Source organism: Schistosoma haematobium, chromosome 1, assembly GCF_000699445.3.
Source record: "Schistosoma haematobium chromosome 1, whole genome shotgun sequence".
NCBI classification, from domain to species: domain Eukaryota; kingdom Metazoa; phylum Platyhelminthes; class Trematoda; order Strigeidida; family Schistosomatidae; genus Schistosoma; species Schistosoma haematobium.
In genome coordinates, this window is record NC_067196.1 from 23,507,273 (window position 1) to 23,524,943 (window position 17,671).

At 36.8% G+C, this 17,671-nt stretch overlaps 1 protein-coding gene across 4 annotated transcripts in view; it reads right to left on the reverse strand.

The window, feature by feature from the left end:
* Positions 1–207: 207 nt before the first annotated feature.
* Positions 208–17,671, reverse strand: part of INX2_9 (Innexin inx2) — a 38,635-nt gene continuing 21,171 nt past the window's right edge. Inside the window, exons 2-5 of one of the 4 annotated variants that reach the window (XM_051213480.1) lie at positions 13,640–16,603; positions 10,792–11,021; positions 7,321–7,552; positions 208–1,461 (exon numbers count right to left, since the gene is read on the reverse strand). In XM_051213480.1, the coding sequence (XP_051073455.1) occupies positions 860–1,461; positions 7,321–7,552; positions 10,792–11,021; positions 13,640–13,952 (1,377 nt within the window). In that variant the 5' untranslated portion in view covers positions 13,953–16,603 and the 3' untranslated portion in view covers positions 208–859. Of the gene's footprint in view, positions 1,462–5,469; positions 11,022–13,639; positions 16,604–17,671 lie in introns of those variants that run through there. The other 3 variants (XM_051213479.1, XM_051213481.1, XM_051213482.1) reach the window with 3 other exon arrangements.

Here is a 17,671-nt window from a genome sequence, read left to right on the forward strand (position 1 = left end):
CATGAGAAACAAACTACACTCCCAGTGAGAAAAAAACCAGATTTTCTAACGTTTCGTGACTCAGTGTAAGCCACGTCTTCAGAGAATAAATAATCAAATCAAAATTAATGCAGGTTTAGATAGCACAAAGGAACAACGCAAGTCAAACCTTCGTAATGGTACCTACAAACTACACCCCCGTTCACTTTTTTTCGAAAAGCAAATGTATAAGCCCCAACAGATTCCTTTATTTTTATTAATTGCCACAAAAGTGTAGAAAAAATTTTCAGAATCGCAATCATTTCAGTACAATTAAATTGTTGTTTTTAAAGGAAGGTAGATACGAATAATAATAATGGTAGTAATTAATCGTAAGCATAATAAAAACAATAAAAACAGTACTATATGGTAATAGTAGTATAAAAGTTAGTTATAAAAAGAAGGAATAGACACAGTTTCAAAACAGGTCAATCAAATCCAGATCTTCACGTACATACTGTTCAAAAACTTGTTGATAAAAGTATTACTAATAGTAATAGTAATAATAATAAAAGCTAAAAAAACCATTATAAAAGTAAGGCATTTGAAATCAGTATTAGTAGGCGTAAAAGTGATACTGTTTCGTTGATATAAAAATTAAACCATTACAAAAGTGGTAAGAAATTCTAAACTGTGCGAACGACAACCATAACAAGAATTAAAAATAGATTTGTTATATCTGGAAAAACCAGTTTTGTGTTGTACACCTCCATGCTAAGCTTTTACCTAGTAAGATACTATTACTATTGTTTGTAATACTGCTATAATGCAACTATATACTCATGAGCAATAGTTATGGATTAAAAAATACACATATATACGAGAGAACACAAGAATAACTTTACACATAATTTGATGGTATACCTGATCCATCTTTCAATGGTTCTTTCTCTAAACTTTTCTGTGGGGTATTATCCACTGAATAAACATTATCTATGTAATGTTCATATAAAGCCATAACAATTTCAGATGTGATCACATCACCAGCATTGATGGCCAACATACGTACTAAAAATACACCATCTCGGCGAAGGTAATCATCAATGAATTCGTCTAAATCAGCGCGCGTAATCTCCTGACCAGTTCTTGAACGTATTCCTTTAATACGTAAGAAACGTTTGATAAAATCTTTACGTCTTGGTGCGATAATCATTCTTACTAACCATAATATTAAACTAAATATACTGGCAGCTATAAGGAAACAGATCCAAAACCAGAAAAATATATAAATTTTCTCGTTTAACATATTTATCGGTAGTGCACATTGTGCCGTATAAGCATTTTCAGCACCGACTAAACGAATACCTGGGACACGACAATAAGCTACACGTGGGAATAGAATTGTCTCTGGCCAATCACGTCCAGCACGTATATGGTTGGCAACAGTTAATCCGAATCCGAAACCGTCTAAATCTTCATTTTCTTGATTCGACATCGCTGCAACTATGAGGAAAGAATAAAATCAAAAAGATTTATTATTAATAAATCACATTGTAATTATAATATAAATATCAAAACTGCGTCAATGCCTAAACTAATGATGGAGATTGAAGTACTTGAGCTTGTCGATTACTTCACTTATTTTGAAGTTATCAGCTCTAACAGGTTAGTATCTGATTAAACATCCGAATGGATTTACAAATCCCAGTTGAGGTTTGCCAACTTGAGTTAACTATGGCCTAGGAGAATTGCTCGTCTGCCGACCAAAGGGTGAGGATACTACGAGGCTATCCCCTTTGTATAACTCTCTAGTTATGCAGCATGGTTAATGAAAGTAGGAGACATGCATGGGCTGTAGGTTTTTAATCATAAATGTTTTCAAAACAATGTTTGGTACATTGGGACGATAAACTGGGCAGTGCTGATGTTGGCCATCTGTCCACAAAGTTAGTGACTGTCGGTCTGAGGCATACTAGTAGACGCAGACTACGTGGTGGAAATCCGCACGATAACCGTGACCAGTGGTTGGAGAATGTATATGATATAGCCCAGAACCGGTCCCAACAACACTTGTATTTACTTCGCCCTCCGAATGCCCTGGTACGGCAGAGAGTGGGGAGAGTCCGCTCTCTCTCTCTCGAAATACTCTCACACGGCCGCGCGTATACAGCCTCTGCCAGGGAAGTCCTACTCATTGCCTTCTCGTGGCGGGGGTGTTGCTTACGAAAATGAGAGGACGAAAAGCGAATGTCCGGCGCTTTAACCGGATTCCAAACCAATGGTGCACATGGGCTCCAGTATCCTGTGGGAACAAATGGCGTATGAACCAATCGTTGGTCACCGGCTACCACGGGATTGCATCTCCTTACGATGCTCCACTGCCTTGTGGGTTAGACCTTTAGGTCAAAGGCTCGGGGAGTGGCCCCTAAGATAACCACCTGCTTCGGTTTGGGCACCCGGGCAGTATCACAGCCCACACACAAATGATGAACTCTTTATGTCTATGGAAATTACTTTTCTCGCTTCGAAAAACAACCAATTGATTCAAATTATTATCATTACAATTATTGTCATTATTAATACTATTATTATTATTATTATTACTATTATTGTCATTATTATTATTTTCCACATTATTCACCCTCTTTTATACTTATACAGCGGCTCGTCTTTGGTGGAAATTCGACTATATCTAAACGTTCTCGAGTCACTGTCCGGTTGAAAATTGTATGTTACTACCGAATACGAGAACTGAAGCAGTTTTTCTGAAACTACGTGCACCATTCAAACTGGCTGCCTTCAACGTTCGCACACTTATGCAGGTTGGTCAACAGATAGGGCTGGCTATGTCTTTGGAAAGTCTTAATATTGATGTTTGTTGTCTATCCGAGACCCGTATTCAAGACTCTGGCGAAGTACTACAAATTCGATCTCCATCTGTCGCTTCGAAAAGCTTGTTTTACGTGCGCTTATCCGGGGACCCTGTGGCATCTTCGTCTGGTCTTGCTGGCGTTGGTGTCGCACTAAGCGCTAGAGCTGAGGCAGCACTAATCGATTGGATCCCCATTAACAGTCGGTTATGTGCTGTTAGATTAGAAAGTTCCATCAAAGTGAGAAGAAATCGGCGTGAGAAACGATGTCTTTTCGTCATCTCCACCTATGCCCCGACAGATTGCAGCCCGGATGCAATCAAGGATGAGTTTTACCACCAGTTATCTGTTCTTCTCTAGAAAGTGCGTTCAAAAGATATTGTAGTACTAGCTGGAGACTTGAATGCTCAGGTCGGGCGTCTAGGCACAGAAGAGAGTCGTTTAGGTGACCGATGGGGACTCGTTGGTCGCAGGTCAGATAACGGGGACCGTCTACTGCAACTGTGCACAGACCACAACCTGTTTCTGGCTAGCACTAACTTTCGGCACAGTCATCGCCGATGTGCCACCTGGCGTCCTCCCTCTGCATCTCAAGCCTGGACTCAGATTGATCACATCGCGATCAGCGACCGCTGGCGTGGTTGTGTACAAGACTGCCGCTCCTTTTGGAGTACCTATCTGGACTCTGACCATGCCTTGGTCTGCGCCAATCTTTCCTTACTTTTCAGTGGACAACGAAGTGACCACCATCAACGGGTTGATATTAGCAAGCTGGTTGCAACTTCTGTTGCAAGTAAGTATCGAACCGAGCTAGCCTCTAGGCTAGCTACCACTCCACCGAAAAGTATAGATGAGCATTGGTTGTAACTGCATGACGCCATGAAAATGGCGGGAACAGTCAGTTGTGGGTTTGCGAAACGTCCCGCTTTTAAGCACTGGGTTTCTTCTGGTTCCTTACAACTCATTGAAGCCCGTCGGTCTACTCCGGGTGACCGTGAGTTTGACCATAAACGAAGGATGTTACGTAAGGAAATTGGGCAAAGCTTGCGTAAGGACCGAGAAGCCTGGTGGTCGGAGCGTGCTAATGAGCTGGAAGCAGCAGCTGCATCTGGTAACTACCGGAAGCTCTTCCAGCTCATCCGAGCCACTGGCGGCAAGAAGTCTGGTGTGAGTGAGACAATCTGGGAGGATGATGGGATGCCAATCACTAACATCCATCGACGTCTTGGACGGTGGGCAGAATTTTTCGAAGGGCAGTTGAACTGGCCTGCTGCTCCGGCAACATCGGCCAGACTCTTCTGCCCTCCATGGCCGGTGACGACTGATCCACCAAATGAGGAGGAAGTCCGCAAGGAACTCCAACTCTTGAAGCGTTACAAATCACCTGGCCCAGATGACGTACCTCCGGCTCTTTTTAAAGATGGTGGTGACTTTTTGACTAAGGAATTGACGACGTTGTTTACAAAGGTTTGGGAACTAGAGAGTGTACCAACGTCATGGAATGAGTCGATAGTTGTTCCTATCTTTAAAAAGGGTTCACGTCGTTCCTGTAACAACTATCGGGGGATAAGTCTACTTTCCGATTGCGTTCAAGCTATTGGCTTCCGTCATTCTTCGTAGGTTGTTCAAAACCCGAGAAAGATTGACTCGCGAGGAGCAGGCTGGGTTTCGTTCTGGTCGAGGATGTATTGATCATATCTTCACCCTCCGCCAAATGTTAAAACACCGCCATACTTATCAAAGGCCAACAATCGTAGTGTTTCTTGACATCAGGGCTGCCTTCGATTCGTTGGACAGGGCTGTTCTCTGGGATTGTCTATTGAAGAAGGGTGTGCCTGAGAAGTTTATTAACATCCTAAAAGCCCTATATACAAACACCTCAGGCAGAGTGAGGGCATACAACCACCTCTCTCCATTGTTCCATTCGAGCAGTGGGGTTAGGCAGGGTTGCCCAATCTCACCATTCCTCTTCAACTTTGCCATCGATGACATTCTGGAAACAGCTCTGATGGATGTAAGTAATGGTGGTGTGGATCTGTTGCCTGGAGAAAGACTCCTCGACCTTGAGTATGCGGACGATATTGTCTTACTGTGCGATAATGCCCAAGGCATGCAATCCGCACTTAATCAGTTGGCAATCAGTGTCTGCAGGTATGGTATGTGCTTTGCACCTTCGAAGTGCAAAGTACTTCTACAAGACTGGCAGGATTCTAATCCTGTACTCACCCTGGATAGTGAGCAGATAGACGTAGTCGAGAAGTTCGTGTATCTGGGTAGCTGCATAAGTACTGGTGGGGGTGAGTGATGAGATCAATGCACGTATAGTGAAAGCCAGAGCGGATTATGCCAATCTGGGCCACCTTTGGCGCCTTCGTGATGTTAGTCTGGCTGTAAAAGGTCGGATCTACAACGCGTCGGTGAGAGCAGTTCTGCTTTATGTTTGTGAAACCTGGCCTCTCCGAGTTGAAGATGTTAGACGACTCTCTGTGTTTGATCATCGTTGTCTCCGAAGGATTGCTGACATCCAGTGGCAACACCATGTTAGTAATGCAGAGGTCCGGCATCGTGTGTTCGGGCACAGAGATGATAATTCAATTGGTGTCACCATCTTGAAACACCGACTTCGGTGGCTTGGACATGTTCTACGAATGTCGTCCCAGAGAATTCCACGTCGTGCATTATTTGCCGACTCTGGGACTGGTTGGAAGAAGCGGAGAGGTGGTCGGTGCATGACATGGTGTCGTGGCATGAAAGGAAGCTGCAAAGGACTGGCTTCTGTCGGTCCTCCACGACTCCCTGGTTGGGGTCCGAGAGATGGTGCTACACAGTGGCTAGAGACGTTATCAGATATGGCTCAGAATAGAAGCCAGTGGCGATCCTGCTGTAACCTTCTTTTACTTTCTTCATGAAAAGTGGTTGTGTCTCCCTTACCTGAAAGATTTCTTCTGGTTGTACCTCGTTACTACCACATTACCTTACACCAATCTCTTCGTTATTGTTCTCTTTTTCTTTTGCGCTCCTTAGTTCTTTTTTTACTTCTCTTCGCATTCTCATTGTTTTGTGTGGCGCATATATACTGGCGCTCTCTTGTACCAATATTTATGTGTTCAAATAAATAAATAAATGTATTTACTTCATATCTTAATGCAGATCTTGAGTTACGGTATTCTGTCTTTTCAAACCATATTCTCAATACATCGTTTATTGTGTAATTATCACTTACTAAATTATTTCGATTTATTTTATTTATTTTTTTGAACACATAAATATTGGTACAAATCTTCACACTAATGTAGGACTGACACACATTTGTCTCAAGCTTTATGTCGATTGCGACTGATTGAAAATGTTGAGTGAAATAATGCGGGATTAAGGTCTGTTAGAAAAGATTTGTGGTTGCGATTAGTTTAAGTGTTAGGTGGTATTCCTCATGAGTTGTGACATCAGTTGTAGTGTCACTAACCTGACCCAAAATTTAGAATTAGTAAGATGGTAGAGGTTCATAATCTCAGTATTAGAGATTCCGCTTTGGGTGCGATAAACAGAGCGGGGTTGAGATCAGATAATTTCAACTTAATGAGGAATTATCAGTGTGGGATTGTGGAGATTGTTAAGTTTTTGATTGAGATCATGAATCGATGAATGCTAGACCACCATTGAAAACCTGGAAGCACTGGACAGCCGTTTCGTCCTAGTAAGTATGAATATTGTGCTTCACTATATCGACTGAAGAAGTTTCTACTGAACTCAACAAAACATGAAATGAATCCGAAGTGGTATTTTTTAGCTCCCGACTTCTCTGTTTGAAATTAGAGTAACTTTCATTAATATTATGCCCATGGGTTAATAGACAACTGAGCATGAAGAAACTGTATGTGTTGCAAAAATGAACAGACAAGGAATAGGGGAGTGTAGTAAGAAAATTAAGTGGACAGGAATGCTGTCACTTGGGGTGTTATTGAATGGCTACCGATATAAGCAATCTTCCTATACACGATTCTAACCGAGCGCTCAAGTGGAAAGACGTTTATTGACGAAATATGATCAGTTCAGTGTATCAAAGGATAGTATACAATAGGAGATATAGTTCAATTAAAGACACATCTGAGAATCCTCTTCAAGTTAAGGGAGTTCCTCCCGCATTTATGGGAAATGTAAAAGAAAATTAGAACAATATCGTCATTAGCATATATCCTCAGCCATGTTTGACTAACATTTTAAGCCACTGGCTTGAAACCTATCAAGGACCTCAAACTCAGTCGCGATGAACTGGTGAATACTAGTACTATAAGACCTTTTATGATGAGATTGTTTCTACATTTTCGGATTATTGCATTTAGAAAAGTATGAACAGTTGATAGGCACAGTTAAGTACTGTGAATTCAATGTAAACATGTAATTTTAGTTAGACGATGTTGAGAAATGTAAAAAACAATTTAATTTTCTTACTTGGAATATGAACTCAAAAAGGAAAGCATGAATGTTTATTTACCTGCCGAGCTAGCTTCGTATGGTTTCCCTAATTGCATACTTTTCTGTCCCGCGCTTCCATCAGCATAAAAACCAAGAAAACGTTGAATCAAATATACTTGCATAATTGCATTGATAATTGTTATGAGTTTAACACATAAATATGAAAATACCAGACATGTTCCAAGTCGTTTACTAACAACACATATACCACACATGTCATATGCACGTCTAGTTAAATTCATACGACGACCCTATATTAAAAAAAGAAACGAGAGAGGTTGTGAGGCTGAGTCAAAATACCTGGGCAAGATAATTTATAATCCGCCTTTTCATAAGAAGAAATAATAGACCTTATGATATTTAAGGCAAAAGACCAAAAGAGCTTATCAATTGACTGTCAACTTCGAATTGTCTGAACTATGATTGAGGATCTTAAATTTATTTTAATTTAGGTAAACATTTTCGTATACATTATAGAATATAAGAAGTTTTGAGTTTAGAACTTATACAAACGAGAAGAAAGATAATTAAATCTTAAAATAAGCAACTCAGTAGTAAATACGATCGTATACTAACGAACACGTCATAGGTATACCACAATAACTTTCAGTACATGGTACTGATAATAGCCAAGAATTTTATTCTAAAAGAAGGCTAACCCCATGGATAACAAATTATTTAGTAGTTCACAGCTTTATTTTTCCTTTGCTCTATTCCAGCCCTTGGCATCATTAGATGTGCATTGTGATTTACAAAAGCTGTTGTGTAGAAATGGTCAGTTAGGTTGTTTAGGCAGCAAATGTAGTGGTGCTACTGTTCAAATTCTAACCTCTATGTCGTAGGTACGATCTCTGCCCTACCTAAGTTATTTTGGGTAGCTGACTAGTATCAACGGTCCACAAATATGAAAATGAGACTCAAAGTTGAGTATAGAAATTTGTAGTTCGTTAATGAGTAACGGTCCTACTATTCAACTAGTCGGTCATGAACACTGTGGAACCTGGTACATATATATTTCATTTCCAGTTGTTGCTAATTACACTATGCATATTGCACGTTAAGTTATGACACTGGCAACACTTTCTATCCGAAAAACTTTCATTTCTAATTTTGATGAGCAAAAACGGTTAAATGCAAATAAATTGTGTATCCTTCAGTAAGATTCGAGGGCAAATATACGTTTAGCTGATATGTGTACCTGTTAAAATAGAAGGCAACTAAGCACCCTATGTACTCTTAACAAATATTGAAGTGTAACCTAGAACTTCCACGTTTTGTTGCAAATTAAAAATCAACAAATATTATGATTTGTGATACATTTCTCAAACTGAACACATCATTGAAATCTTTGATTACCCGAAACAAATGTTTTTGTACATCAATACAAATAAATTAGTGAACATATATTTATCCAAATGGAGTCTTAGTTTTAATGTACAGCTTAGTACTGATAACATCCGACTACTCAGGCCAATGTTAACCGTAGGAGTTCAAATTCGAACAGCTTAAGTATTCTGTATCACGTCCCTTGGACGAATAGTTGAAAAAACTGCAACAAAGTTACTATACAAATATTTGACAATGTTTAAATGAATGAATCCAAGTAATCGGCCAAATTTTCTAGATTACAAAGTGAAATTTAGAAACAAGCATCTATATAGTTAGTCAGTAACAGCGTAGAACTTCGTACGTACATACATCAGTTCGAGTTGCCATGCCATATTAACACACAGATACAATTGTCCATTCAAATACCGTACGGGTAGAGGTAGTAAAATTATAAGTAGTAATCGGAAACATTAGGGTTTGGAAATGTTATTCAATGAGTATAATCCAGTAAAATAAATTTGGAAAGAGAAAAAATAGGGAACATGAAGAATTCAGAAGATTAGAATCTGAGAGAACACAAAGAATGGATGCACCCTCGCCATTGCAAACAATTTTAAGCCATGTCATTGAAGGTCTCTAACCATCGGTTGCCATTGTCTCACGGATCCCAACCAGGTTATCTACACCTACCTACCAACATGGCTCAGTCCACTTGTCAGTGACTTCATGGATTTGTGCCATGTTTTGGTCTGGCCGCCTCTAGCTTTCTTCCAACCTACTCCTACACCATAAAACATCGCACGTCGGGGCAGTCGGTGGTTGGGCATACGTAACACGTGTCCCAGCCATCTCAACTGATGAAGTTTCACCACTTCATCTATTGATTTGCCATCAGCGTCTATCAAACAGAACTATGTCATCAGCATATTTTAAGTCAACAAGTGAACCTTCCGGTAGAAGTTCAACCCCTGGAAATCTAGACGAGGAAAACGTTATCTCTAAAAGTACGTCGGCGACACAGTTGAACAAGAATGGAGAGAGTGGACAGCCCTGACGAACACCACTTGAGGTAATCAATTCTGATGACAGTTCGCCATAAGCTCTCGCTCGACCAGTTGTGTTCGAGTAGAGAGCCTTTACAAGGTTAATGTACTTCTTTGGTACTCCTTTCAGTGACAAACACTGCCATAGAACCTCATGATCAACAGAGTCGAATGCTGCCTTAAGGTCGAGAAATACTACCATTGTGGGGCGTCTGAATGTGTATCTGTGTTCTAGAACCTGACGTAGTGTGAATATCTGGTCCATACAACCACGTCCAGGTCGAAAACCAGCCTGGTTTTCTCTAGTCTGCTCTTCACGAGCTTTGATTAGGTGTCGAAGCATTAGTGAAGCTAATATTTTAGACACTATATTTGTCAAACTGATTCCTGTGATTGTCACAAGAGGACTTTTTTCCTTTCTTATAGACTGGCACAATCAATGATTGAGACCAGTCAGATGGGATTATGTCCAGTTCCCAGATTCTACCTAAGACATCAGTCAATCTTACTGCTAATACTAGACCACCATCTTTAAAAATATCAGGGGTAAACCTTTCAGGGCTTGCTGCTTCAGATTTCCTATAGCTTTTTCAACTTCGTAGAGTTGGAGGACTTACATCAACTTGCCATTCAAATCGACTGGAGATCGTGGGAAACTGAGATGTGGCTGAAGGCCAGTTGAACTGATCCCTAATGTGTTCTGCCCATCGATCCAATCTCCTGGATTGGGAATGAATAATATATCCATCTTTTTCCGAGATAGTTTCGTTAACAGTTGGTTTCGTAAAACCGGTTTCCTTAACAAGTCTAAACAGTTGTCTGCTGTTACCTATTGCCACTGCGTTTTCCATCTCGCTTGCTTTCGTCATCTCTATAAGATAATTTAGTGACAGGATGTTGTGGTACTTCAGTATCTGAGTAAGTTTCTCTTATATATGTGTGTGTGACTCACTGAACAAATGAACTTGAAAACCTGTAAGTTAACAACTCTCAAAATATGTAACACTTTGTCCAAATAAATGGGCAACAATATGACCTGGTGACGTTCCTACTTATAAATAAACACTAGAAACAATAAGCGATTTCATATCACCAAATAAACTAGTCAATCAACTTACATGTCGACAATCCTTATGACCATCAATCATATCTTCCAAAAATTCAGCCACACGTTTAACTTGGCTCTTACGAGAACCACGTTCAGAAATTGCGGCGTCAGCAGCGGCTTTCACAAGAGCAAACAAATCTCCACCGGATCTATGGGCGCATACAGCCTGCCATGCAATATGTGGAATGTAGAAAAATATACATTGCAACCCGAGAACAAATGGGACCCACTGGTAATAAGCTGTAGAATCAAACACAGTAAAACATTTTTTCTGTACGATGACAACAACAGAGCAATTGTATTGCATTTATTTATTTAAACACAAACATTGGTACGAAGAGGCACCAAACAGATATACGCTGGGATACTGCTCAGGTGCCCAAACCGAAGCAGGTAATTGTATCACATAATTATTAGAGAAACGGTTACTTTTTGCAGTTTTCCTTTGATCGAGTAAGGTGAGAAAGAGAATTCTGCAAATTAAAATGACTTCATTATTGTCTTAAATTACGAAAACAGTTTGAATACTAATTGCTGAATCGAATCAATGAATTGTTAAGAGATGAAACTTTTTGACTTCTTAAATCCCATAAATTCGTTGCTAAACACTGTAGATCACTAATTATTCAGTAAGTGGTTAATAAATAAATTTACTGTATAGTTTAATACTAAACGTTAAAAGGACTATATGAGAGGATTGATATTTTCTAATTGCTCATATTAAGGAATGCTATCGATCAATCGTAATTAGTATAGGTATATTCGGAGCGATACGTCTTGACTTTATTTTTATTTAGTCATATATTTTTATGATCTCTAATTTATGGTCAGCAATGAATAATGCATTGGCGTTGAAAGAGAGAAGTAATGGTTTGAAGTCTTGGTGCTGACGTCAAAATTAAGATACAAGGACATTCAGTTGACGAGTTTCAAACGGGGTGAAATGAGTTTTTTTCGGACTCTACTATCAAGTAAAATCTAAATATATGCTGAAATAATTCAGGTCATGTTAAACTAATATGCAAATCACCTTGATAAAGACATAATCAATCGGATTGTACGATAAATGGATGATATAACGGAATATTTAATGATGTAGACGTGTAAATGCACATAGAGCAAAAGACAATATGATAAACAACGACCAATTTATCTAACGAAGTACAACAATTTCAAAAAAAGATTTACGTAAAAATCTATGCATTTAATTTAATTTCACATTTTATACCTGTGCACATATGAGATAGAGAGGAAGTGTGCAAACAAGACTAACAAATTACACAATTTTCTGCACATATGTATGCATCACAAATTGTTTACATTTGAATCGTAGATCAAATATCTTATCAATACGCTTATGTACACAAAAGGTTGACAGAGAACGAAAACAAGAGCAAAGAAATGAACCATTTTTGGTGGGATGTCGCCGATGAAGTAAATTACTTTATTACACTTCTGTAGCGAAATACTTGTAGTTGAAAAAGGATCACGATATTTATCTCGAATAAATATCTGAAGATCGCTTATAATCATAAGGAGTTATTTCTTTATATGAAGAGGAAACGACAATGTGAAAGCAAAAACAAAGCGAATGATTGCCTTTCATGTGAAGATTGCATGTAACATGTACATAGATGAAAACTTTTAGTTTATTTTCGTTCGTTTATAACAAATGTAGACAAACCATTTAGTCATTTACTAGATAACATACATGTTGGAAGGAATATAATCCTGGCTATAGTGATCTTTGTCTCATAGCTATATCTGGCTGACTAGGGAATTTCGCTCATGAAAAGAATTCAGATCATTTAGAAATGTCAACAATACTATTAAAACTAGTATACGCAGACAGGTTTCATTAATTTTCTAGCGAAATATTTCTGATTATAAACAAGATTTTTAACTGGAAGTTGAAGTATAAACTCATTCAAGGTTGGCCCAATAGTAGTTACACTGTCTGGTGCTTTCTAGTTTACAGCAATATTGCAACTAAGGTCAATTGCTGTCAACTAAGACTGCTTCAGATAGATAGTCATCATAGGGGAACCCTAAGAGTTATTAACCTAGGAACACACATAGTTAGAATAAGGATGTGTTCATTACACAACACGCTCATGTAGAACAGAAAATGAGTAGCACATATCAACTTGCTTTGAAAGCAATCAAGAACATTTTTTTTAACATTCGGTTAATACTATGGAATGCCATCCAGCGATAAGAAATATATTACGATCTAATCAATTTGTCTATTTTCTTTAGGAATAATCATTTACAAGCAAAGAAAATGTCGCAAACAAAAACTAATCAATAGTTCTAAGACATAACATTGTACATACAAACCTTTTGTGTTTTGTATTTATAGTTACACCCACCTTATAAACATACAGCACATGACAATTTAACTGGTTAATACTAGACAATAAATATATCCACGTATCTCAAGTAATTTTATGCAAATCATGAATAGATTGTCCTGAACACATAATGATGAAAAGTTATCTTGAAAGTAGATCAATAATTTGATATAAGCTGTCTTAAGGTGATAATAGGGTATTCTAAACAAGTTACAATATTAATACATAACAGAGTAATTATTAAAAGGTCAAGATGTTTCTAATTGAGAGTAATGAATGAAAAAAACCCTCAAAAAGAATGATCAACATGAAAGTGCACTACTAGGTGTTCTTCAGTCACTGATTGACGTCAAAGAAAAATATACTTGTTGGAAAAAAGGGTTAGTGGACAGTTTTGATGTAGATTACAAAAACAGTATGATTTCAATATGGCTTTCTGAATTAGATGCAATATAAATTATAATCTGACAAAATGTAAGAATCAGAAAATAATTGCAAGCTTACTTATACGTCTTAAACGATCATACTCATCCCATTCTTCACGATTAACCGGTAATTTTTCATCTGGCCTCAGAGGGATTGTACCATGTACCCAACAATAATCCGTAAGGTAAGCATTAAAATTGTCGCCCGTGGGCTTTACCGGAACATAACATGAGATTGAACTCATAAAATATTGTTTTGTTGACACAATTATACATGATAAGAGGAATAAAACAACTGTGAATAAGTTAAGGCGATCTGAAAAATCCTCAACCGCTACACGATTCCCATAGCTGTATTTAGAGAAAAATTCAATGAAATCCTTCGCTACCATACTCAGCCTACAACGCTAAGCATGAATTAAATTGTGAGTCATTCTTGCAAGCTTTATTGTTATTATAGATTGATGTGTGACCTTCGTGTGTATGTCTAAAACAACACAGATTAAACCTAATAATCTGATTGGTTCAGAGTAGGATGAATTATATATGCATCAGCTGATAGATATTTACACCCCCACAAAGATATGAGTTTTAGACTGGAATAAATTTTTAAACAAAGGTACACAGAATTTGCAATTTTGTTTACTAAATAACCAATTAAAAATAAGATTATTTACTTAAGCATAGAGACAGTTTTGATGTGTTTAGCACGATGACTACAATGTGTACATTGACAGTAATTGTATTTGTAAATATGAATATTAGAAAATACATTTGGGAGATAAACAATAAATGAAACGATATTTAATTGATATCATGGTTGGATCTAAACAACGGATGGAGTTAGATACTTCTTAAAAAAGATAAAAACTCCAATACTACGTCTTTTTAGCAAACACTTTAACTGTGCTAAAGATATTATTATATAAGCGAAACTTCCTTGAAAAGTATAGCATTATAATATACATTTAGTTAATAGTAATTAGAGTAGTTTTCGAATTATAATCACAAGACTCAAATGATCAAATAATAAAACTTAGTAGTATAATCATATAGAACAGATTATTATTATATTATTAATTTCAATGGTCCATGCGCTAAATTGTGGCCAATGTTTTCATGTCTGTGAAGAACTTTACAAAACCAAGAGCATTTTCTCATCGAGGATTATAATCTACCGAAAAATCATTTAAAATACGAAAGTACCTAAAAGTCTATTCGGTTTTATCATAGAATCAAGTCATTCACACATATACCACTAATGTTGAAGTCTTGAAATAATCAAAATATCATTAAGCTATTCTAAACACAGTAACTGATAATAAGCTAAGATGGAATAGTGGCTAGCAGTGGAATCCAGGACGCACGTTTCGTCCTATTTGGGACTCCGTCTTTGCTTATAATGCTTGTAAATTAAGGCAATATCGAGGCAATACGCACAGTATGCACATATGTCAATAACAGACTGATCAATTTCAGTTTTAATTATCAATGGGATGATTCAAGTAAAATCAGTAACTGGTGTTTTTCAACTTCATTTTAAAAAAACATGTGTAGAATGGAAGCCTGAGATGGTGGAAAAGATTTGCAGCTCAGGTGAATGGTTTTTATGGAGTTTTGTTCTCTGAGCTGGATGGTTTGGACGACCAAAGACTATCAGAACGGAAGCCTCAACCTAAGAATAAAGACCAGTGGACTCGATCTACAAAGATGATTGATATACTGCTTTCATTGCGATACTAATGTGTCAGATCTGATACTTCGCGTATTTGTGAATAAATAATGCTGATGACTAGCAAAGTAAACCGAAAAATAACAATACATTTTCGCTGTACTCAGTTTTCAATTAGCTGGAGTCAGTACTCTGTAAAAACGGGAAATGTTATTATGTTACTTGAATAATATTAAGTAGTTAGAAAACATAATGGAAAATTATCAACATAAACTCACACGCATTAGTATTACATAGAAGTGGTGATACGAACGGATATGTTTAACCAAATTAATTACAGATAAAAGTAATCGTAATGTTTTTACTCACATTAGGAATTTAACTGCTCCAAACCATCCTTTTGTTCTAGATGAGCCTTGAATAAACTTATTCCTTCTTTCATTTTTCTACTTCTACATATTGTTCAATATCCGTCCTTTGATTCTTACATAGCTACTATGATATTAACCTTTCATCAAAACATATTGTGAACTCTTTTTATAAATTATGTAGTGTAACAACTGTTTAACTGAGTTTTTCCAATAATTACTTCGATTATTATAATACCTTTTCTTCCAAATATTCAACATTAGTTTATAATCACATTACATTACTCAACTACTCGGAAAATATTTCATTGTTATAAATCAAATATATATTAATGTACAAACATCATGAAAAACTAACTGTAAAGGACTAAATATCAAAATGGGAATTTTCACAAAGATTTAACTAATAAATGAAACTTAGTAACCAGGATCAGTTTATTTATTTGGCTTTTACTCATAATTTTTATAGGGTATTGTGATGTTATTCAGCTACTTATGCTTAAAGAGATGAAATGAATTCAAAGCTGAGAACCGATAGTTAGAATTTAGATTATTTCAATATGAAGTCACTTCTATAAAAGGTAGATCATTAACAAAATTCAAATGTTCACAGAGATACTGTTAATTTCTATCGATAAGAGTGAATCAATCGATATTTTTTTAGTTAAACACCCACTATATATGGTTCATTTAGTTCTGGACTGGTTATTACTCTGACCCTTTTCATTTCACCATCAATCATGAAATTGCACCAGTTTTGTGAACATGACTAACCCCTGTTATTGATTCGTTTTATTGTGTTCCTGCTACTATTCGGTAAGCATGTATTTGTTGTTCTCTTTGTAAATGACTTCTATTTTGTATTTTCGCACTAATTGTACAGTTTTTTTGGTTTTTTTTAATTTTTTTAAAAAACCTTTTTTTTATTTCTTTTTGTATTTGCTACTGCCTTTTTGTTCGTTGTTCAGTAAGTAACTTGTTGAAATACCTTGTGCTGAGAATTCTATATTGTACCAAAAAGATAATATTGAATAAAGCCATTAATAATAATAATAATAATAATAGTAATACATTCTAGAAACAGATTATAATTGTTGGCTACATACATAGTTACCTGTTTTAACTATAGTCCTCCTAAAACTTTGTGTGAGACAGTAGAAAGACTTATTCCACAAATTCATCTGTAGGTAATTACTTCATACGGATACTTCATTGTTTGAGTAGTATAAAGTGTTAGCCATCCAGATAAAGTGGCAGTTCTAAACTAGTTTGACAATATCTTGAGCTCGTTTCTTTTAGCATCAAATTTATGAAGTTCGAATCTGGTGGTAATTATGTTTTCCTCTTGTCAATCCTTATTGATTTAATGACTGGGATTTTTTTCAAATCAAATCAGATTGGTAATTTATCCTAAATTTTTGATTAAGCTGTTAACTATGTAGACAGATATTATCGTTTTTACAAAATCCTTCATCATACACATTCCATTTTCGCAGTCTAGAGCAATATATGGAGTTAATATGAGTACCAGTCGAATGTTTATATTAAATTTAGTAAAGTCGAATCGGAGTCCGAGTTATCTATGATAAGTGGTTGGAAGCAATTAGCTAGAAGTCCTGAAACTATGTTTTGTGCTAGTTAAGACTTATCATCAAGGTGTGCCAACGATTTCCATGCGTGATATTCAATCTCATCTCTAAGATCATTAGATTCAGTGGTGTTAACATTCAGCTATTTGGGCAGTAACTAATCTGTGAAACTGAGTTGGTTATAAAAATCATACTGTACTGTTAAACCACTCAGTTTAAAGTCATAGTATGAATCGGTCTGTTGAATTCAGAAAACACCAAGAATAAGGGATCACAACATCGGCTTATACTCAATGTTTAGTAATCATGAAGAGGACTTCGTGTTTAAGGCACTCCACTTTCCACTGTCTCGTCGCAGGTTCGAATTCCGTTATTCCTAATTCGGTTTGGATAACCTTAAGTTGTCTACATGAATCTATTTTTGATAAATGATGTCCAAGAATAAACTATAAAGAAGGAAATAAACTATACACAGTACAAAA